Source organism: Armigeres subalbatus, chromosome 3 (assembly GCF_024139115.2).
Source record: "Armigeres subalbatus isolate Guangzhou_Male chromosome 3, GZ_Asu_2, whole genome shotgun sequence".
NCBI classification, from domain to species: Eukaryota; Metazoa; Arthropoda; class Insecta; order Diptera; family Culicidae; genus Armigeres; species Armigeres subalbatus.
Window position 1 is genome coordinate 221,942,964 of NC_085141.1, and position 24,657 is coordinate 221,967,620.

Genomic DNA, 24,657 nt, shown 5'->3' on the forward strand with positions numbered 1-24,657 from the left:
TGTGTGTGGGTTAAAATTAATTGGTCACTGTGCTTTTGGACATTTCTGGGAGACAGATTAAAAAAAGTTTTCTTCTGTTTCCTATTTGGATTTGGTTGGATCAAACATGTTAGTATAGGCAGCAGGAAATAAATCATTATTCGAGCATCGTTCAGATTCACCACAACAATATTTCAAACAGTTTTACAAAGACAGATTGTCTCTAAGCCGTCATTAGAAAATGGAGGGATTTGAGATTATGACATTACGTAATAAAATGATAACTCATAGGCTGTGCCAAGTTTATGCCATTTCTTCGAAATATGAGTACGGAATATGAATCAAAACGGTTGCAGGCGCTCATTCCCCTTCCACAAAAACAAAAATCTAATATATGACTGTACGTAGGTTTACGTATGTACTAAGACCGCCCTCCGGCGAAAGGACTCATCGTTTTTCATAGCATCTTTACGGGCAACTTACCGCATTGTTTCCCAACAATGGTTTCGCCCAGCTTGTCTCTAAGCGGTCATCAGAGCGAACTCAACCTTTCCGTGTTCGGTCAGATTGCCGGAGCAGATTCCGGGAGCCAGCCAGGTTCTTCCCAATTTAGATAAGACTATCCTTGCCCGGGTTTCGCATTTAATTCTAGCTAAGTGAAACGCCATCACCCTTTTGCTCCTTTCAGCGAAGGCGTGGGTGGTGGAAAACGACTAAATACGATATGCGGTTGACAGCTTTCGTGATGGATACCGCCAATTGGGTTGTGCACAAAAATGATTTTTCCTACATCCTATCTATGTTTAGCGCGCGAAGTCATCCGGTCTTAACAGCTGTAAGCTTTGGTCACAGCACTTGAACGTGCCATTGAATACAGGATTTTCAGGGGTGAATTTATTCTGTTGGCGTTTCATACGAGGAAATAGTTCTATTAGGAGAGGCAGATTCCATCTCTGTCGGGTTGATTGGTGCTCTGATGGTTTCCGTTTGTGCTCGTTCCATTCGGAAGCATGATGATGGTAGTCTCCTGGATGTTTCTGAAGGAGAAACGAAATGAAAGTGATAGAATATGAAATACTTTGAATACAATTGCTAAGCTTGTCAGATTACAGAGGCTGCAGACGATTTACTTGCATTGTGTCTCATGAAAAAAGGAAAAAGGCAAAATGTCTCGGAATGGTGTAGGAAATATGACTCTTTGCAATTCCGGATGATAATACCAGTTTTACAGTTTGTGCTTGTGTGATGGGTGAACGATTTTCTTCACTTAAGGCAAAAACTGCATCGTACATTTTTTTTAAATACATTGTGTTATACTATATTGAAAAAGCGCGTCTGAGCATCGTTCTCGGCCTAGAAAAATCGACAATCTCAGTGTATTTGTTAAAGATGCTTGCTTGTAGTGCCCTTCAAGTACAGAAAGTACAGATTGTAAACACAAATTCCGAATTTGTCTTAGCTCTCATACTATTTGGCCAAACAAAAATCATCTCATCAGAATTCATTGTATGAATGCATTTATCAAATTTGTACAAATATGCCAACACAAAACTCAAGAACAGCTTTATTCAAGGCTTTTTTACTGTGCGAAAACTGCAAATTATTTACTCGAGAATATACAACAGTTTAATAGGTTGGTTGAAGCTTAACGGTTAAGATGCCGATTTTTTGTATGGGAATGTTTATGAATTCTTCACATTAAACCCAAGAAACATTTGAAGTTTAAATATGCTTATATAGGACTCCGTCCATAAAAGCAAATTTTGATTATTGGGACGATTCAAACTAATATCGCAAATCAAATTTATTTCCATACTTTTTTATCCAAAATTCGTTAAGAAAGATTTCTGCTTTCAGAATTCAAGAAGGTTTTAAGCGATATTTTTCATGGTTTCTTTAAAGTTAATCTTTCAGTTTCAGAGTTGGATGCAGACAAACATTTCTCATCTAAAAAAATATCTTTAGTCATAGAAAGGATAAAAAATCAGCTTGGATATCAGTAGAAAACTGATTGAACTATAGAAAGGGTGTTTTATTGCATGTGTTCCAATTTTTCTCGCCTTGGGACAACTATTCTATACAAATTAATCGAATCTTACAAATTGTTAAGTTAAATTCTCACAAAGCTTTTCTAACCCCAAAAAAAGCAATTTGTGGTTTCGCGCTTCTTGTTTTATCATATTATCCTTCGTTCGGCATAAAAATTGGGTCGACAAGCGATACATCGCAACATTCAATGGACACCGATACTTTCTTTTGATAAAAAGTATCGATTGCGAGGTGGTATCGCTTCGTCCCTACCTTTTCGCACAAGTTAAACGTGGTAGTACATTCGATTCCCGGTTGGTACTTACAATCGCACTGAGTGGGTTCCTATCCTTTTGCTGGGGTACCGCCTGGACATGGTGCTCGTCAGTGACGTGTCCCGATGGCCCAAGTTATCTCCCCGGCGCCGGCGGGCGCTGGACGTTCCTTCACACAGCAAGTATCTTGGTTTAATTGGGGGTAGAGAAGGGAAGTAGAATGTATTGTATTTCAATTAGTCGAAGTTGAATTAATTGATGGAGTTTTGTACACCGATGAAATAAAATATATGGGCCCAGGCATTACAACGAATATTAATTGATAAAGGTCGGCCGAGGAAGAATACTAATTGCTATTGGTATTGAGCAAACACTGGGATGCAGACAGGAAATTAAAAATCATTATAAAACTCACCTATTAAAATGTTTGCGGAAAGCTCCGCTTACGCAATACAGCGCTACAGGATTAGCACAGCTATTGGCAAATGATAAACAAAAGCCCACTATCCGCAATACGTGCCAGAAATGATTGTAGTCTTCCTGGGAGTTTGGGCTGGAATGGAATAATAATCCAATTATTATTGAAATTTAAAAGCTTCGTAAATAGGAAGAACGTAGGGTTTTTATGTGAACTCTAAATTTGCTAATGATTTCTTCTTTATTGGTAAAATTTACGCGGTTTAGATGCACGTGAAATTTAATTTATCTATTTATGCGAACTGATTACGGTCTGTTCCACATTAATAGGTATATCAAATAGGGGAAGGGGGGACAATATGCCCTAGCTAAGCAAACACTGCTTTATTGTCTTATTTGTAACGCTATTCATGGGTATTTTTACATTATGCAACAGTTAAACAAGATAGCTAGTTGATGCCATTCAAAAATTGTCAAAAATCTCAATCATATTGATAATATTCACATTTCAAAAAAGTGGTGATATTCTGTTGCAGGAAAACTCATGAGGCAAAACGCCTTTTAGCTGGCAGCTCATAGGGAACAAAGCACCACGCGTCTGCTAATCAGCATTCTGGTATGGATAGTGCGTGGAGACGCAAGTATATTGTAGGTTAGTGCCACTAGGGCGTTTTGCCTCGCCAAAATGTTAGATGTTTCTTCAAGATGTGGAAATGTTCGGTTTTTTCGACCTTCCCATACACTATTATGAAACTTTTTTCACCTAACCTACATAATTTTAGATCTAGTTTAGTTACGGCCATCTTACTTACTTGATACTTGATGGGCTACAGCTCTTCGATGAACCTACGCCGAATGGAGTATCCTTCTCCACAGGACTCGATCCTGGGCCAATCGCTTCCAGTCGCCCTGAACATTGAGCGCCCTCAGGTCCTCTTCAACTGCAAAAAGCCATCGTGTACGCGGCCTTCCACGAAGCCTGCGGCCTCTTCCGGGTTCTCTACTAAATATTATCTTCGCTTGACGTTCTTCCGGCATACGAACAACGTGACCAGCCCATCGTAGTCTGCCGTGTTGTATAAGCTTAATAATATCCAGCCCTTTATACACCTGGTACAATTCGTGATTCATGCGTCGCCGCCAGATACCGTTCTCCTGTTTACCGCCGAGTATTGTCCGCAGCACCTTACGCTCAAACACTCCGAGAGCTCTCCGATCAGCCTCCTTTAACGTCCATGTCTCATGGCCGTATAAAGCCACCGGAAGAATCAGAGTAGTATACAGGGCGAGTTTTGTTTTCGTTTGCAGACTACGGGACTTAAGCTGGTTACGAAGTCCGTAATAAGCTCTATTTGCAGCTGCAATACGCCTGTTCACCTCGCGGGTAACATCATTATCGCACGTCACTAATGTTCCAAGATACACAAATTCTTCTACCACTTCAAATTTTTCACCATCCAGCACTATTTCGCTACCACCACCACTAATGAACCCACGTTGATTGCCAGCGACCATGTACTTCGTTTTGCTGGTATTGATCGTGAGTCCAATCCTCGCTGTCTCCCTCTTAAAAGGCGCAAAAGCCTCTTCCACGGCACGGCGATCAATTCCGATAATATCGATATCGTCCGCAAATCCCAGGAGCATATGCGATTTTGTGATAATGGTACCGCTTCTTTGCACACCAGCTCTCCTAATCGCTCCCTCGAGCGCTATATTGAACAGTAGGTTCGATAGTGCATCACCCTGCTTCAATCCATCTAAGGTAACAAATGACGTCGATATTTCATCCGGAATTTATCAAGGATTTGTCTCAGGGTAAACATTTGATCCGTCGTTGATCGGCCCCCACGAAAACCCGATGGGTATTCGCCGACGAAGGACTCTTCAAGCGGTCTCAATCTGTTGAACAAAATACGGGACATAATTTTGTACGCCGAATTAAGGAGGGTTATTCCTCGGTAATTGGCGCACTCCAGTCTGTGCCCTTTCTTATAGAGAGGGCAAATGAGGCCGTCCAACCAGCTAGCAGGCATTTCCTCGTCTTCCCATATTTTCGACATAATATGGTGCAGAACTTCATAAAGCTGCTCACTGCCATGTTTGAGAAGTTCAGCCGGAGCTGGTCCTTCCCGCAGCCTTATTGTTTTTCAGCTCTTTGACAGCTTTTCAACCTCATCTAGTGTAGGTGACTCCACAGCTTGTCCATCGTCGCTAATATTTATTCTGTTCACCGATGCACCGTCACTTCCTCCATTCAACAAAGTCTCGAAGTGTTGCTTCCACCTGGCAGCCACTTCAGTTTTATCTGTCAGCAAATTCCCTTGTTGGTCGTTGCACATGACGGGGATGGCGCTGTCTTTCTCCGCACGCCATTGACAGACTCATAAAACCTCCGCATATCGTTCTGCTCCATTTTTTCCTGCGCCTCACTAATAACTTGTTCTTCGTACTCTTTTTTCTTCCTGCGGTGGGTTCGTTTTTCGGCTGTTCTTGCTTCCTTGTACCGATCTCTATTCGATCGGGTACCTGACACCAACATCCGGCTTCTGGCAACGTTCTTCTCGTCTGTCACTCTCTGACACTCCACATCGAACCAACCCGTCCTGGGTCGCCTCTGTGCAGTGCCTACCACTTCTCGTGCTGTTGTGCTCACCGCTCCATGGATCGACTCCCATAGATCGTTGATGTTGTCGCTAACGTTGATTGCACTTATCCGTTCGTCGAGCTTCTGGCGGTACTCAGCCGATACTCCTTCCGCCGACAAACGCTGGGTATTGTAACGCATCGTTCGCTGTGATCTTTCGTTCGATACAGTTGACAACCGTGATCGAATTTTACTGACAACGAGGTAGTGATCAGAGTCAATGTTCGGACCTCTGAATGTCCGCACATCGATAACATCCGAGAAATGGCGCCCATCCACCAGAACATGGTCTATCTGGTTGCAAGTTTCGCCATTTGGGTGTCTCCAGGTGTGTTTTCGGATGTTCTTTCGTGCAAAGTAGGTGCTACTGATGGCCATCCCTCTGGCAGCAGCAAAATTTACTAGCCGTAGACCGTTGTCATTGGTAGCGGAGTGAAGGCTCTCCCTACCGATTATGGGACGGAAAAAGTCCTCTCTTCCGACCTGAGCGTTGGCGTCTCCGATAACAATTTTCACGTCATGCTTTGGGCACTCTCCATAGGCTTTATCAAGACATTCATAAAACGTGTCCTTCACGTCGTCGGATTTATCGTTCGTCGGTGCGTAAACGTTGATTAGGCTGTAATTGAAGAATTTGCCCCGTATCCTCAATACACAGATTCGTTCGCTAATGGGTTTCCACCGCATCACTCGCTTCATCTGCTTGCCCATCACTACGAAACCAACCCCATGCTCTGCTTTTTCACCGCCGCTGTGATAGATGTTATACTTGAATGCAGTATTGGTCGTGGGGTCCACGGCTCGGAATTCACGTTCTCCGGATCTAGGCCATCGGACTTCTTGAATAGCAGCCACGTTCACTCCAACCTTCTGCAGTTCACGAGCCAGAAGGCTCACTCGTCCAGGTTTATTTAGGGTCCTGACATTCCAGGTACCGGGTTTCCAATCATAGTCCTTATTTCGTTGCCGGGTCGGTTGCCAAAAATAACGTTCTCTTTTTCTTCTATCTCCATTTTTCGTGGTATGTATTTGAGAGGCTTCAGTAAGCTACCTTACCGGGGTCGCGTTACCTACATCGCGATGATGGAACTGCCACCTTAGGTATAGCTGACGCGATACAGCATTTCGTTAATCAGCCGCTGGGTACCAGCCAGACGCTGTTTGAGCCGCACCTCCTGGTGAACAGACGCTCGAGGCGTACCTTCTCACTCTAGCTGATGTCAGAAGGACAACAGTGCCCAGGGGCCACTACCAGCTAAGTACACAACCCGCAGCTGGCGGTCTTTTGTCATCGGACGACCCGTGGAAGCGTGAGGTAGGGACTTGTGGGGACCAGAGCTCTGTTGGGCGCTCCTTCCTTGATGTCAACCCACCATTTCACGGCCATCTTAATGACAGTAAATATTAGGGTAACCACAAAAGGCGTTTTGCCTCGGAGGGGCGTTTTGGGGCCTCTTCCCCTACCAATCTTTAGGATAACTTTTACTCTTTTGCACCGATCTTTACCATTTTTTATGTGGATTCAGGAGTTAAAATAACAATGTACGGCAAAAATTGGCTAGCCTACTTCATTTGTTTATTTATATCAAAATTAATATTTGAAATTAATGTGTGAAATTAATGTGTCTTACATTATTACACATAACAAAAAATGCGTTTTTTGTTAGCAAACATGTTCATGCGAGATAGAGCTATTAAACCATTGAAACTCTTTTTCCATCGTTTTTCTAAGCATATAGGTACAGGGGATGGACAAAATAATTAGGATAGGCAAATTTTGGGTAAAATTAGATGTGTTGTAACTATCTTAGTTATCATCCGATTTTGACAATTCAGGCAGGCCTGAACTAGAAAATGAATGCAGTTTGACGGTATGTCCATGGAACCGACTATGGCCACCGGATTCCGGAGATGTTCCGGGTTTTTCGGAGGTAGGTTCAAAACCGTAAATTTGAGGTGGATATTAGGAGAAGTTGTGGTTAAAAATAAAATGATATTAGTTACCACAAATGAAGTAGGGCTCTTGCTGATTGGAACCATATATTGAGATTTTGAATCGGACCAGAATCAAGTGAGATATGGCCATTTCTTTATAATCGGTTCCGATCGATACTTATCAAAGGGGTCAGGCCACAACATCATTTGAATCTCGCTTTTTGATAGATGGTCCACAATGATTTTATTCTAGAAGGCCTCTAATGTGTCAAGAATGAAAAACCAATTGAATAAACGGATCCTGGAATCGCTGGGATGTCCCCGGGGAACCTGTGAATGGGGACATTTAAATTTTAGCACCGAAATCAGTCATTCGACGACTCTTTTTTCATGGTTTTCGATCAGGAAGCGAAGTATGAATATAAAATGGTCCATTGACGGCTCTGACCGCTTCCAGGATCTACGGACTGGCCTCGGGGAACCTGTTGAAGGGGACACTTTAGTTTTTTTTTTAACTTTATTAATGTGTTTTTTTAATTATTAATTAAGTTCAACACAGGGACACTTTAGTTTTACCACCAAAATCAGTCATTCGACGGCTCTTTTTCCATGGTTTTCGATCAGAAAGCGAAGTATGAATATAAAATGGTCAATTGACGGCTCTGACCGCTTCCAGGATCTACGGATTGGCCCCGGGGAACCTGTTGAAGGGGACACTTTGGTTTTACCACCAAAATCAGTCATTCGACGGCTCTTTTTTCATGGTTTTCTTTCAGAAAGCGAAGTATGAATATAAAATGGTCCATTGTCGGCTCTGACCGCTTCCATGATCTACGGATTGGCCCCGGGGAACCTGTTGAAGGGGGCACTTTAGTTTTACCACCAAAATCAGTCATTCGACGGCTCTTTTTTCATGGTTTTCGATCAGAAAGCGAAGTATGAAAATAAAATGGTCAATTGACGGCTCTGACCGCTTCCAGGATCTACGGATTGGCCCCGGGGAACCTGTTGAAGGGTGAAGGGGACACTTTAGTTTTACCACCAAAATCAGTCGTTCGACGGCTCTTTTTTCATGGTTTTCGATCAGGAAGCTAAGTATGAATATAAAATGGTCCATTGTCGGCTCTGACCGCTTCCAGGATCTACGGATTGGCTCCGGGGAACCTGTGGAAAAGGACATTTTAGTTTTACCACCAAAACCAGTCGTTTGACGGCTCGTTTTTCATGGTTTTCGATCAGGAAGCGAAACACGAATATAATATGGTCAATTGACGGTTCATTCATGGTTATCGATCAGGAAGCGAAGGACGAAAATAAAATGGATCATTGACGGCTCTGATCGCTTCCAGGACCCAAGGATTGCCTCCGGGGAACCTGTGGAAGGGAACATATAAGTTTTAGCACTAAAATCAGTTATTCGACGGCTATTTTTATAGGTTTTCGATCAGGAAGCATAGTATAAATATAAAAGGACCATTGACAGCTTTGACCGCTTCCAGAACCTACTGGTTGCTTCCGAGGAACCTGTATAAGGGGACATTTTAGTTTTTACACCAAAACCAATCATTCGACAGCTCTTCTTTAATATAAGCAAAGTATGAATATAAAATTGACCATTGATGACTCTGACCGCTCTCAGGACCTACAGGACCCCGAAAAACCAATGGACAGGAACATTTAAGTTGCAGCACCAAAACCAATAACTCGACGGCTTTTTTTCCTGATTTTTGATCAGAAAGCGAAGTATGAGTATAAATTGGACCATTTATGGATCTGACCGCTTCCAGGACTTACGGATTGCCCCCGGGGAACTGTGGAAGGGGACATTTTAGTTTTAGCACAAAAAACAATCATTGGACGGCTCTTTTTTCATGGACTTCAATCAGAATGTGAAGTAATGAACCATTGACGGCTCTGACCGTTTTCTGGACCTACGGATAGCTCACGGGGAACCTGCCTACTTCATACTTCGCTTCCTGATCCAAAGCCATGAAAAAAGAGCCGTTGTATGACTAGTTTTGGTGCTAAAACTAAAATGTCCCCTTCCACAGGTTTCCTGGGCCAATCTGTAGGTCCAGAAAGCGGTCAGAGCCCTCAATGGTCCCTTTTATATTCATTTCTCGATTCCGACTGGTTATGATGCTTAAAATAAAATGTCCCTTTACACAGATTCTCCAGGAGCAATCCGTGGGTCTTAGAAGCGGTCAGAGTCGTCAATGGACCATTTTATATTCATACTTCGCTTCCTGATCGGAAACCATGAAAAAAGAGCCTTCGATTGACTGGTTTTGGTGCTAAAACTTAAATGTCCCCTTCCACAGGTTCTCCCGGGCCAATCCGTAGGTCCTGGAAGCAGTCAGAACCGTCAATTGACCATTTTATATTCATACTTCGCTTCCTGATCGAAAACCATGAAAAAAGATCCGTCAAGCGACTGGTTTTGGTGGTAAAACTAAAATGTCCCTTTCCACAGGTTCCCCGGGGCCAATTCGTAGATCCTGGAAGCGGTAAGAGCCGTCAATGGACCATTTTATTTTCATACTTCGCTTCCTGATAGAAAACTATGAAAAATGAGCCTTCGAACGACTGGTTTTGGTGGTAAAACTAAAATGTCCCTTTCCACAGGTTCCCCGGGGCCAGTCCGTAGATCCTGGAAGCGGTCAGAGCCGTCAATGGACCATTTTATATTCATACTTCGCTTCCTGATCGAAAACCATGAAAAAAGAGTCGTCGAATGACTGATTTTGGTGCTAAAATTTAAATGTCCCCATTCACAGGTTCCCCGGGGACATCCCAGCGACTCCAGGATCCGTTTATTCAATTGGTTTTTCATTCTTGACACATTAGAGGCCTTCTAGAATAAAATCATAGTGGACCATCTATCAAAAAGCGAGATTCAAATGATGTTGTGGCCTGACCCCTTTGATAAGTATCGATCGGAACCGATTATAAAGAAATGGCCATATCTCACTTGATTCTGGTCCGATTCAAAATCTCAATATATGGTTCCAATCAGCAAGAGCCCTACTTCATTTGTGGATACTAATATCATTTTATTTTTAACCACAACTTCTCCTAATATCCACCTCAAATTTACGGTTTTGAACCTACCTCCGAAAAACCCGGAATATCTCCGGAATCTGGTGGCCATAGTCGGTTCCATGGACATACCGTCAAACTGCATTAATTTTCTAGTTCAGGCCTGCCTGAATTGTCAAAATTGGATGATAACTAAGATAGTTACAACACATCTAATTTTACCCAAAATTTGCCTATCCTAATTATTTTGTCCATCCCCTGTAGTTTATATGTAATTTACTTGAATGTTAAGAATTAGTTTGACACCTGACGAATTCCACACTGAATGACACATCGATCAAATTTGATGATCGTTGATTCGATTCAAATTTGTCAGAAATAGGAGACAGACCATTTTTCACTGATTTAATGAAATTTAAAAAAAAGGTCGTTAGTTCTTTTCTAACAATTTGATTTAAAAGAATGTAACTCGGAAACCGTTTATTGTACAAAACAATCCCAAGTAACATTCATACATTTGGCATTCGATGGTATTTATTGTGGTATTATTATGGCAATTGGCTTGCTCTCCAGTTTTGATAAAGCATTTACCACGCATGAATTATGATCCATTTTTAAGCTGTTGCCAAAACATTTTGTGGCAGGTTATAAATTCCGAATACTATGAAGTTTTGAATATGAATTTATTAGAGCAGCCCTTGCCTTGATTAAACCTGTCTGGGAAGTATCATTAAAACTGTTTGGTGTTTGTTTTATTTGTCATGATGAAATACTTCTTAAACTCGTTTTGTAACTATAAAAGTTACTTTCAGCTTTACATCAGATCAATTGGCATTTGTGCTTGCTACATAAAGAGTCTTATAAAATCCAAACTCTGCAGCTCTGAAAAAAAATCAAAACCAAAAAAGTGGGAAAGTGAAGACGAGTAGTAAGAGCTGAATCTTTCATTTTTTCAAAAGAAATAGCTCTGAAACATCACCACGCTGCTTGCTTACTCATAATATGCATGCAGACAAATTTTCAGCTTTATTAATCACCTTGATATAGAAATTTTCATTCCTAAAATCGCGAGGTGACAAATTTTTAAGAATGAAAGATAGAAGGAAAACACGGTGCGTAGACCCGCTCCAGTCACTATAAAAATACACTTTTTCCATTAACGGTGGCACGGAAACATTTATTTATGTGTCCGACTGATAAAACGCCGTCAGCACTAGTGGAGTACTTCATGTTTTACTTACGTGCATTAATGATCAATTTGAATTCTTTACCCGTAACTTCTATCCATGCCTTCTGTTTTTTCATTTGTTTGGTAAACTTGAACTGTCGAATTCACTCTAGTTATGATCACTATATATGTCGAAAAATGACCATTCAGCGTTTGAAACAGTCACTCCAGCCTTCATACATGTCATATCTATACATTTTGAATTCATGGTTGATTTCATCGAAGCAAAACAATGGGACAGGATTCTGCGTTGAATGCAACTTGTTGCGAGCAAATCGGTTAGGGCTAGGTGCCTGAAAAGTGGGCTAGACTTTTTGCGCACATACACAGACATCACCTCGATTCGTCGAGCTGAGTCGATCGGTATATAACACTATGGGTCTCCGAGCCTCCTATAAAAAGTTTGTTTTTGGAGCGAACATATAGCCTGTACGTATACTTTGTATACGAGAAAGGCAAAAATAGGGGAACTGTCCCGATCTCCACAAAGAAATATAGCAGCAATTTTTTCGCTTCTTTTTGTCAACATGCGCGATCACTGCTGAAAAAATCATCAAATTAAGAAACAAATCAAATTGATTTCCATTGCTTTGTTTTCGATGGGATGAATATCGGAGCCATGAGATGAATTCCAGGAGCAGTTCCCCTAGATAATTAATATGAAAATTGAAATACCTCAAAGTATGTTTACCACAATGAAAAGATGAAAATAGCTCAATAATATCAAATGTTGATTAGATAGCAAAATGAAATATGGACCTGAGTGATATAAGACGACAATATCAAAATTTTGCACTAAAATATCATGAGGAGATCAAGTTATGCTATTTGTAAGAAGTGATCAATATCATGTGCCATTGGTTTGTTCTTACATGGAACATGGAACTGCAAGTCGCTAGGTTTGACAGGTTGCGACAGGATTATCTACGATGAATTACATCCCCGCAGCGTCGATGTCGTAGCGCTGCAGGAAATCTGCTGGACAGGACAGGAAGTGTGGAAAAGCGGGAATCGAGCGGCTACCTTCTACCAAAGCTGTGGCACCACCAACGAGCTGGGAACCGGCTTCATAGTTTTGGGCAAGATGCGCCAACGAGTGATTGGGTGGCAGCCAATCAACGCAAGGATGTGCCAGCCGAGGATGAAAGGCCGTTTCTTCAACTATAGCATCATCAACGTGTACTGCCCACACGAAGGGAGACCCGATGACGAGAAAGAAGCGTTCTATGCACAGCTGGAGCAGACATACGATGGATGTCCATTGCGGGACATGGACGATCAGGTAGGAAGGGAGGAAATGTATAGACCGGTCATCGGACCGGATAGTCTGCACATACCGTATAGAACGACAACGGCCAACGATGCGTAAGCCTCCCGCGGAATGGTAATCTGAAGCACTTTCTTCCCCTGCAAGAATATCCACAAGGCCACATGGAAATCAAATAATCAAGAAACGGAAAACCAAATCGACTACGTTCTAATCGACGGTAAATTCTTCCCCAACATCACGAACGTACGCACTTACCGCAGTGCGAATATTGAATCCGACCACTACCTCGTTGCAGTATGCCTGCGCTCAAAACTCACTACGGTGTACACCACGCGTCGGAGTCGTCCGCCGCGGCTATACATTGGATGGCTGGTAGTAGTACTCCAACGGAAGAACAGCTAGGCGCAGCATCTCTTGAAGATAGGTGGAGAGATATTCGATCCGCCATTGGAAGCACCGCATCCGTTGCACTAGGCACGGTGCCCGGATCAAAGAAACGACTGGTATGACGGCGAATGTGAGCGGTCAGTTGGGGAGAAGAATGCAGCATGGGCGAGATTGCTGCAAAACCGCACGAAGGTGAACGAGACATGATACAAACAGGCGCGGAACAGACAGAACTCGATTTTTCGGAAGAAAAAGCGCCAGCAGGGAGATAGAGACCGTGAAGAGACGGAACATCTGTACCGTGCTGATAACGCACGAAAGTTGAATAAGAAGTTAAACTGTTCACGTAAGGGCCACGTGCCACAGCCCGATATGTGTAAGGACATAAACGGGAACCTTCTTACAAACAAGCGTGAGGTGATCCAAAGGTGGCGGCAGCACTACGAAGAGCACTTGAATGGCGATGTGGCCGATAACGGTGGCGGTATGGTAATGAACCTAAGAGCACGCACGCAGGACATACGACTTCCGGCTCCGAATCTCCAGGAAATCCAGGAGGAGATCGGCCGGCTGAAAAACAAAACAAAAAAACCCTGGAGTTGACCAACTACCAGGAGAGCTGTTTAAATACGGTGGTGAGGCACAAGCTAGAGCGCTGCACTGAGTGATTACCAAGGCTTGGGAGGATGAGGTTCTGCCGCAGGAGTGGATGCAAGTTGTCCCCGAGTAGACGAAAATATCTAAATAATATCAAATTTTGATAAGATAGCAAAATGATTGATATAAGAGATAAAAGATCAGACGACAATATCAATATTTTGCACTAAAATATCATAAGGATATCAAGATATGTTATTTGTAATAAGTGATCGATATCAAGTGCCATCAGTTTGTTCTTATCCATAGCATATCTTGATATTTAAATGATATTTCGGTGCAAATTTTTGATATTGTTGCCTGTTCTTTTATCTCTTATATCAATCAAGTCCATATCATGTTTTGTTATTCTGTTCATGTCTTCTGCCCGGGTCGTGTGTCACTTCTTCAAAAAGGGCCATCTACTACCGCGCAATCACGTTGCTAAACGCCGTCTACAAGGTACTCTCCCAAATTTTATGCCGACGACTAACACCAATTGCAATAGAGTTCGTGGGGCAGTACTGGGTGGGATTTTTGGGTGAACGTTCTACCACAGATCAGGTGTTCGTTGTACGTCAGGTATTGCAGAAATGCCGCGAATACAACGTGCCCACACATCATCTATTTATCTTAGCTTAGCTTAACTTGATTGACTGTACACTTCCTACCGTCAGTTGCTAGTCGTGATTGGCCGAGAAACAACAAATAATGCACAGCTCATCAATTGAATAGTTTTCATGGGACTAGAAAGCTATTCTCACTGTACATGCTTCGGAGTTTCTTTAATTTAAGACCAATAACGATGCCGGCCACGTCCTCACAGTCATTTAGGATAAGGGGAGGAAAATTAGTTCGACACTTATTGCTACAAGATACCGAGAAATTCTCTACATCTCCATGAGCGCACTGGAAATGAATAGTATTTTAATTGGGAAGGAAATCTATTGGAAATCATCTAATTAGCGACTAATTATATCTTTTGAATTACGCCATATTCATGATGATACAGAAACGGAAAATCAACGCGTGTCTAACGTATTTCCCCGAAGACTGATTAGATATTATAACTTCTTCGCGACGACTAAAACACGCACTGTACTCACTTGCTCGATGGCCACACATCATCTATTTATCGACTTTAAAGCGGCATATGATACAATCGTCCGAGACCAGCGAGACCAGGAGGAAGGCTACATCCGACTGAAAAGCGAAATCAACCGGTTTGGACTAGTCATCAACACGTCGAAGACGAAGTATATGATAGGAATAGGCTCAAGAGACGACAACGTAAGCCACTCATCCACCGCGAGTTTCTATAGGTGGGGACGAAATCGAGGAGGATGAAGAATTCGTGTACTTGGGCTCACTGGTGACCTCCAATAACGATACCAGCAGAGAAATTCGGAGACGCATCATGGCAGGAAATTGTACGTACTTTGGACTCTGAAAAACGCACCGATCGAATAAAGTTCGCCGCCGTACCAAACTGACTACCTATAAAATGCTTATTAAACCGGTAGCTCTCTACGGACACGAGACCTGGACGATGCTCGTGGAGGACCAACGTGCACTGGGAGTTTTCGAAGGGAAAGTGCTGTGTACCATCTATGGTGGGGTGCAGATGGCGGACGGTACGTGGAGGAGGCGAATGAACCACGAGCTGCATCAGCTGTACATCCAGGACCATCCATCCAGCGATGCCAGATTGCTTCAACAATAATTCCGTAGATTCACTCAAAAAATTTGGCTGGTTCTATTTCGGCGCTCATCTACATTCCTAGTATAGGGAACGTCCACAAATTACGTAACGCTTAGAGGGGGGAGGGGGGGTTGAGTGAAGTGTGACGATCCATACAAAATTTTCAGAAGCTTCATACAAAAAGTGTGACATAGGGGGAGGGGGGGTTGAAAAAATCAAATTTTTGCGTTACGTAATTAATGGATCTTCCCATACAGGATATTATACGACAGATCTCTAACTTTTCTCAATGCATGGAAATAAAAAAAAAACAAGATCGTCAAAATTTATAGTTACTTGTCTTAATATTTCCTTTCATGAAAATCCAAAAAGAATGAGATTCAAAGGCACAGTGCCCTATATAGTTTTCTACACTCGTCATAATGGCAGTTGCTATACATATTTTTGACAGTAACTTTTTCCAACGCTGAGACTACCGTTTTTGTATTTTATTTATTGAACTTTAATTGATTCAACATAGAATCAGTTTAGTAAATATTATGGACTTCTTATTTTTCAGAACATTTCAAATTATTAAGCTGATTACTTGGCTGTTAAGTGCTTGTTGGCGATAGTCCTTACCTTCCGTGTGTATACAATGCGCTGGCACTCATACCGAAGAACGGAATGGTCAAACCATTGGCAAAATGTGAGTTCGTTAGAAGTACGATAGCAAAACAGATAAACAGAAAACAGTAAAATCTTAATCTAAACGTGGTTTATAAAACTTATCCTAAATTTACTATTTCTACATTCGTTTGGGCTTAAATCTATAGTTATCTTATCCTATGTAAGTAAAAATTGACAAATGAATTGTAAAATAACTAACATGAATTGTAAACATCTAGATACGAAAAAGTACAAGAATCTATAACGGTAATCAGGTGAACTTAAGCTAAAAGTGGACTAAAATCTGTAAGTACGATGAAAAATGAACTATACAAAATACTAAAGATTAAATATTTACAGCTTAAAGCTAATCCCAATCAAATTAATCGGGTTTGCTATATAGATGTCCGAAACTTTACCCGCAAATTCACCCGTGAGCCAACAAATCTTTAATAGCCTATTCAGATTGGGCTATTTATGACTTTGTTAAGTGAGAGGGTATCCAATTATTACGAGGTGTTCAGACTGCAGCAAGATAATATATCTTGACGTTTCCATGTTTCCTCATTTGCACGCTAATACAGGGTTGAATCCAAGGAGAGTTTTAAAATTTAATTTGCGAAATCAAGCATTTGTGTGGCGACAATCGAACATTTTTTTTCTGAACAAAGTTTCTACGAAAAAAAAATATAAAAAAAAATATGAAAAGGGATTTTTGAAGAATATTTGAAGCTCTCATTAAGGATAATGAGCGAAGCGTGCGCCGTTCTTCGGGGAATCAGACTATTCCTCAATTTATTTTTAAGTTTAAAAAGTATTTTGATTCTGTACTATGATCGAACGGAGATTTGATAGAAAAATTTAGATACTTTTGGGAATTCTCACAAACAAATAAAAATAGGACGATTGGACCAATTTTCAAGAAATATTATCCAACTAAAATGTATTTCCACCAGTATCTCCATGTATGAAGGGCAACTCAGCAATTTATTTTTTTTCAAAAATGGAAACTGAACCATTGCGTTCTACTCGACAATCAATGATACAGCTTCTAACAAAATCGAATCGTGTGAATGTGATATAATTTAAACTGGATTTTGGATGAATTAATGCATTACCAATCCATGTTTTATTTAAGGTTAATCTACTTTATATATACATCCCATTCAAATCGTACAGTTGTCCCACGTGAAAAATGTTGAAATCCAAAGTATATTAAGCCATTCAAGGAGCAGAATTGAAACAATTTATGAAATCATGTTTATTCATCAAATATATTCGTTTTACAACCATTCCTACGTTTTAAATTGTCTTCCGCATTGGCGCTTGAACTTTGAAAATTTATTCGATTTGTTCTATTAAATCTAGGTTTAAGTTAAATACATACTTCATGTTAATTCTAGAGAGCATCTGTTTTTTAAACAATTCATGTTGAATAAGTGAAGAATAAATAATTATCATCATTATTTTTCATCATATAAAATGCTTTCCACAAAACCATCACAATCCGAGTTATTTTTCAGCGCTCAGAAGATTTCCATCTAACATGCATTCGACCCTGCTGCGACAGAAAGAGCATGACTGTCAACTATGAAACGAAATGAAAACAGAGAGAATTTTCTCTCTGGCAAAGAGAGCGTCACGCTTGTCAGTTTTGTTTTGTCGAATTTCTCGCTGCATTCCAGTTAGAACGAAAGCTCTCTCGTAATAATTGTTCGTAATAAATTCTTCATGACTCTTTTTAGCGGGTATCTTTTGACAGCGCAAAATGTATGGAATATTACGTAAATAATGACATCATAAAGCGTATTTACCCTGAAACGCCAATTATTATGTCATTAATGGCGTAATCTGAATAGGCTATAAGAGATTTTATCAACCTGTTTAAGGTTATCGGACAATTTCTGTTAGCTACCATAGCAACAATCACTGTGAGGAGCCTATTGATAAACCATGTCGAGTGTCCGTCATCGTGCTAGCTGCTCTGTGCGAATGCTTACTGAAGAAGAATCCACTCAAGAATTCAACTGTCCTGCTTGTGATCGGCCTGATGTTGCAGATCGTATGATGGTGCAGTGCGATTTATGTGATGTGTGGTATCACTTTACTTGCGTGGGCGTGGATGATTCCGTGAAGGATCGTAGTTTCAAATGCGTACGATGCTTACCACGTACGTCTAGAACTTCTACGCGCACTAGGAAATCATCAACCACGGATGGCATTCATGAGATGGTCGAGTTAGAATTGCAACGCATAGAGGAAGAAAAACGAGTTCAAGATCAGTTGATTCATGAGGTCGAAGAACACGAGAAGTTGGTACGTGATCGAGCAATGCATGAGGAATTGGAGCTAAAGCGGAAGGAAAATCAGGAGAAATGACATCGTGAAAGGAAATTCATTAGAGAGAAGTACAACATTTTGCGGACTGCGGATGAAATTAGAGATAATATGAGTTTGAAAAGTCTACGTAGTAGTCGAAGCACTAGTAGCACGGTGCATCGTTGGTTGGAAAACCAGAGGAAAGCAGCCTCGTTGGAAGACAGCGGGAATGCATATGTCCCGATGATCGCCAAGTCGCGCACTGGAACGATCCCGAAATGTACCACTGCACAGAGTATGGTTACCAGTAGCATATCAGTCACGAAAGCTCAAACTAATAAAATCAAGGAACGCGCACCAAATGTAAACTCCGATGAAATCTCTTTGTACAGTATTGCCATCGGCGGAATGCCTTCGCCGGTAGGAATTCATCCAAGCCCCAAATGTGCTGCTGCTTCGCAATCGGTTGCTGTTCCCGAGCAAACGTTAACAGAAGCTGAATTAATTTCTCCACCAGCAACGAAGCAAGGTGGTCCACCAGGCGTGTATGCTTCAAAGTCAGCGGTAGAGACTAGTGAAGTGAGTTTAGAGAACCAAATAAGGGATCTGCAATGTCAGCTGGACAACCTCCGAGCAACGAGCAAACATCAGTCACTAAGGAATCTCCAAACTGCATCACTTTCTGATCCTGTGATATTTGAAAGGGTGCCATCCGGAGGTAGGTCACGACAGCCTGTAGTTACGTTTTCGTCAAATCCGATAGATCCCCCGCGCTTCGGGAATCCTCTTATGAACTCGACTCCCGCAACTATCCCTTGTAAGACAAGTACAGACAATAATTTAAACCACCCACTGGCGGTGACTAATGCTCCTATAACAAGTATCCCTAGTTATCCTAATCCAATTCCAAGTGCGTCGGCATCGCAGAGTATTCCTTCCATTGTTCCTGCGAGTGGTCCGAGCGCTCAGCAACTTGCAGCCCGGCATGTTGTATCGAAAGACCTTCCCGTTTTCGATGGAAATCCGTTGGATTGGTCACTCTTCTTTAGAAGCTACACGAATTCCACCCATATTAGTGGTTACTGAATGAAAACCTCATGCGACTACAACGCTGCTTGAACGGAAATTCTCTCAACGTAGTCGGTTATCAACTCTTGCATCCTTCCTCGGTCCCTCAAATACTGAGCAATCTACAAACATTATGTAGTCGTCCAGAGCTGGTCGTGAATAGCCCTCTTAACAATGTGCGGTCTGTACCTGTACCAAAGGCCGATCAATTGGAAGGTATTATGTATCAGCTTTGGACTTGTTGTGTAAAATTTGTGCGGCTATCTCCAATCCTTGGGCAGTGATGGTTTCACTCGGTTCGATGAACGTTCATTTTGGAATTATTTCCGATTCAATCGGCGCAGAGCATGAGTGGCCCTCATTCATTCTCTCTGCTGATAGCAGGTGTGGCTGCAGTCGCTCTGAGTGAATCCTGCCTATGAGTAAACATACTTCAAACGCGCGTGTGTGGTAATTGCTGTTCGGGTGAATCGTATGATGATTGAATCAGAAGGGAAAATCGGCAGTTCATTCTCGTTTCTAGATTCGATCCAGCGTGCAGTCTCGGGGTGAGCGATTGGATCATGTTATGAAAATGTGAGTCGACGCTCACTACCATTGTTCGGCAAAGGAAAAGGGGTATGCACAGGAATGTTGCTTCCATCGGCTTGGAAGTATACTATGTATATGAAATGTACGTTGCTTGAATCGGTTGCGAAATAAAGAGATGCATGAAAGTGGGGACGTGTAAAGGATGCTTATTTAGCATTCATTTGACTTCACATTGATCGAATCAAAGCATAAGCGTATGTGCTAAGCACAGTTTGAACTTATCGCCTCGCTATCTTGGGGGATTTAAATTTCGGTTTTCAGTTGTTTGAAACTGTAAATGCATAAACCTGCGAGTAAGCACGCGGCGTGATACTTTTCAAGATCGTATGTTTTTCATCGCATATATAATATTGAATATTTATTGAAAGTTTTTTGAATTAGTTCCTTCTGTGTTACTTCTATGTCAAGTGCGGAACAAGTTGCGTATTAGTGAATTCTCTATGATAAATCGGCGGACCACCACTAAACCGAATCGTGCTTGTGGATCATCGTGTAAAGCAAGAATTCAAATCATGTTATATATAAGAAAGTGCGCATCATGCACCAAATGATACTTTACAATACAATATTTTAGAATTTCAAATATGATCTCTTTATAATGAAAATGAGTTGAGATTTCCTTCCTGACGATTTAACTCGCGAGGGGTTGACCGATTTGCAAAATTCAGGCAACCAATTTTTCTTGCATGCGCTTGCGAAACAAACGACAAAGGAGAATCAACGACAAAGCTTTGTTATTGTCGGAGATAATAATGACAAAGATCCGAACATTTTTGTCAGCAATAAAAGAGAAGATAATTTTGTTGCTAACTTTTTATACCGTTATTTTGCGTTATCTCTACAGCAAATTTTGGTTTTATGCTATTGTAGTTTCTGCTTTTATGAGAACCTTTGAGAATCTAACACTTATTACAAAAAACGATTTTGTCAACACATTTGATATTTTCACGTTTCTAAAAACTGTTTTTGTGTTGGCATGGAACTCCACTATGCTACACTCTTTATTTCCCCTAACACACGCGACGCGACTGTCAATGTCACCGTGAATCTATCGCTGGCTCGCTGCATCTACTGTCCGGTCGAGCGTGTTTGTGGGAACCTTATCACGTTTTTTACGAGGCTTTGATTTAGGTGGTAACTATCAACTGACTTTAGTATATAAGCAAACTAAATGTTACCAATATCTGTATAATATAATCCAAGTGATGCTCTATGATGTTTAGAACTACTAATCCATAGCGCCTCGTAGGTACTGCAAACGATGCGACGCATATGGGGAGATAACAAGTCTGATTGCAATCAAATGAGTGAAATCAGACTCACTCACTGAAAATTATCGAGCAGCGATTGAACTTGGGCAAATTTCTGGGCTGCTTCGATCAGCAGAGAGTGAATCGAGAGCGGGCTGAATCCGCTATCAACCGAGTATAGGAAGAAATGAACATGCTTGAAATCGGGTCCTCTCAAATTCATCAAAATGAGAGCGCGTGTGTTGATTCGCATACGACAGTATAGAAGACGAGTGTGTGTCAAGTGGTGAGAGAATAAAAGCTTTTTGCCGATTCTCTCGGGAATCGACCATCACTGTCCTTGGGTATGGACAACCACCTTTCAAACCCAATACTACTGCAGGAAATGGTGGGCAAGCTTCCAGCAAATGTGAAACTGAGCTGGGCTCTCTACCAACAACAAGCTTCCGAAGTGGATCTACGAACGTTCGGGGCTTTCATGTCCTCCATCGTCTCCGCTGCAAGTAATGTTACATATTATAGTGATTATGAATCGAAGTTGGAAAAGCCGAAACTAAAGGAAAAAGGGTTTCTGAATGCACACGATGATGGTGAGAAGGCAAAGGGGCATCACGCAAATTGCGAACAGCAGAATGATAGCATCTCCGTAGAAAAGGGAACACTCCAGTCCAAGCCGTGTCCAGTATGTGAAAAGCTGGGCCATAAAGTCAGGGAGTGCTTCAAGTTCCAGAGAAGTAGCATCGATGAGCGTTGGAAGTTGGTGCAGCAGCTACAATTATGCAGACGATGTTTGACAGCACATGCTAAGTGGCCATGCAAGGCACCAGTCTGTGGATTGAATGGGTGCGAGTTGAAGCATCACAGTCTGTTGCATTCAGAGAATCCAGACCTGTCTTCGACCAACGGCAGCCTGCCGCAAGTTACTGCCAAAATAAACATACATCGTCAAGGGTCACGGACAACGCTGTTTAGAATTATTCCGGTTCGTTTATACGGCAGAGACACAACGATCGATGTGCTTGCTTTCTTAGATGATGGTTCTTCATATACCCTGATGGAGCAAGCTATTGCAGATCAACTTCGAATCGATGGTGAGGTAGAATCGTTATGTTTGCAGTGGACAAATAACGTAAAACGCACTGAATATGATTCTAAAATAATACAGCTGGATATCTCTAGCACTACTGGGGAAAAACGCTATACGTTGGATGAAGTACGAACGGTGGAAAGTCTGGGGTTACCACCACAAGCGTTATGCTACGAAGATCTAGCGCAGAAATTCCCATATCTTCGAGGATTGCCGGTGGAAAGCTATGGTGGAAAAGTTCCACGTATTTTGATTGGGCTGAATAACACTGACTTGCTGGTAACTTTGAAAAGACGAATGGGTAAACCCCGTGAGCCGGTTGCAACGAAAACAAAGTTAGGGTGGACAATCTACGGAAACGTAGAAGGCCTGAATAATCCACCGGAACATCGTCTTTTACACGTCTGTGCTGTACCTAGTGATTCTGACCTACACTCTCTGGTTGAGAATTTCTTCTCCATTGAAAGTACTGGGGTTAAACTTGCACCGGTGCTCGAGGCTGATGACGACCGACGAGCGCGTGAAATAATGGAGAAAACGACGCATCGAATGACTTCTGGAAGATTCTCGACGGGGTTACTGTGGCGGTACGATAACATCGAGTTTCCCGTGAGCCGTCCGATGGCGGAGCGCCGGTTAAAATGTCTCGATCGCAAGCTAATAGGGGACTCAATATTGTACGACAAGGTAAAGAAGCATATCAACGATTTGGAAGCAAAGGGCTACATACGCAAGGTTACGCAGGATGAGCTGGACACCTTTGATCCGCGGAGAACCTGGTTTCTTCCTCTTGCATTAGTGCTGAACCCGAATAAACCGGGGAAAATCCGTATGGTGTGGGATGCAGCAGCGAAGGTTGAAGGGGTGTCTTTCAATTCGATGCTGCTCACAGGTCCGGACCTCCTTACATCACTTCAGTCAGTTCTATATCGATTCCGCCAACGTCAGGTCGCTGTGGTTGGTGACATCAGGGAAATGTTTTTTCAAATCCTCATAAACCCTGAGGATCAACAATCTCAATGTTTTGTCTGGCACGACGATCCTGTGAAACCAATTGATGTATACGTGATTTATGTTGCAACCTTCGGTCAACATGCTCGCCATGTTCGGCGCAGTATATCAACAATCGAAATGCAGAAGAGTGGAGAACCCATTTTCCAGAAGCAGTAGACGCTATAACAAACAATCATTACGTTGACGATTATCTTGATAGTAGAGATACAGAAGAGGAAGCCATACGTATTGCTGTAGAAGTGAAAGAAGTCCACGCCAGAGCTGGGTTCGAACTTCGAAATTGGCTATCAAATGCTGTGAAAGATGTAGAACAAGTCGGCGGAAGTTCTATGAACGAAAGCAAAAGTTTGTCGTGTATATATCAACGGGCTTTGAGAGGGTCCTCGGGATGCAGTGGCAACCTGACACAGATGAATTCATATTCTCGCTATGCTTGAGAGCAGATATTGAACTCTTACTCAACGGAAATAAGATCCCGACAAAACGAGAAGTTCTCCGTGTTGTCATGAGCATATTTGATCCCTTGGGGCTGATGGCTGCTTACGTAATTCATGGCAAGTGTTTGATACAAGATGTCTGGCGAAGCAAAGTGGATTGGGATCAGGAGATTCCGGACAACATCTATAAGAATTGGTGTCAATGGATCCGGGCAATCCGTGAGATGGGAAAAGTTAGGATAGCACGGTGTTACTTCCCAGGATACGATTTACCCAGTCTAGATAACATAGAGTTGCATGTGTTTGTAGACGCAAGCTTGGTGGCCTTTTCCTGTGTAGCATACTTCCGGATCATCGATCAAGGTGTGATTCGTTGTACCTTGGTATCTGCAAAGTCCAAAGTAGCCCCTTTGAAGCCACTTTCAGTCCCGAGGTTGGAACTCCAGGCAGCGGTGCTAGGAAGCCGTCTAGTGAAATCTGTACAAGAAAGTCACACCCTACCAATTCGTCGTCGTTTAATCTGGAGTGATTCGAGCACAGTTCTATCCTGGATTCAGTCGGATCAACGAAAGTATCGACAATTTGTAGCGGTCAGAGTTGGTGAAATTCTAATTTAAACGAAAATTGAAGAATGGCGAAAGGTTCCCGGTAAGCTTAACGTCGCTGACGAAGCGACAAAGTGGGACGCAGGTCCATGCTT

At 42.0% G+C, this 24,657-nt stretch overlaps 1 protein-coding gene across 1 annotated transcript in view; it reads right to left on the reverse strand.

Annotated features, from left to right (window-relative positions):
* Positions 1-281: 281 nt before the first annotated feature.
* The window catches only part of LOC134220171 (neuropeptide CCHamide-1 receptor-like), a 205,873-nt gene continuing 181,497 nt past the window's right edge, over positions 282-24,657 (reverse strand). The window contains exons 7-9 of the mRNA XM_062699158.1: positions 2,698-2,835; positions 2,334-2,468; positions 282-1,016 (exon numbers count right to left, since the gene is read on the reverse strand). Coding sequence (XP_062555142.1) covers positions 911-1,016; positions 2,334-2,468; positions 2,698-2,835 — 379 coding nt within the window. The 3' untranslated portion in view covers positions 282-910. The remainder of the gene's footprint in view (positions 1,017-2,333; positions 2,469-2,697; positions 2,836-24,657) is intronic.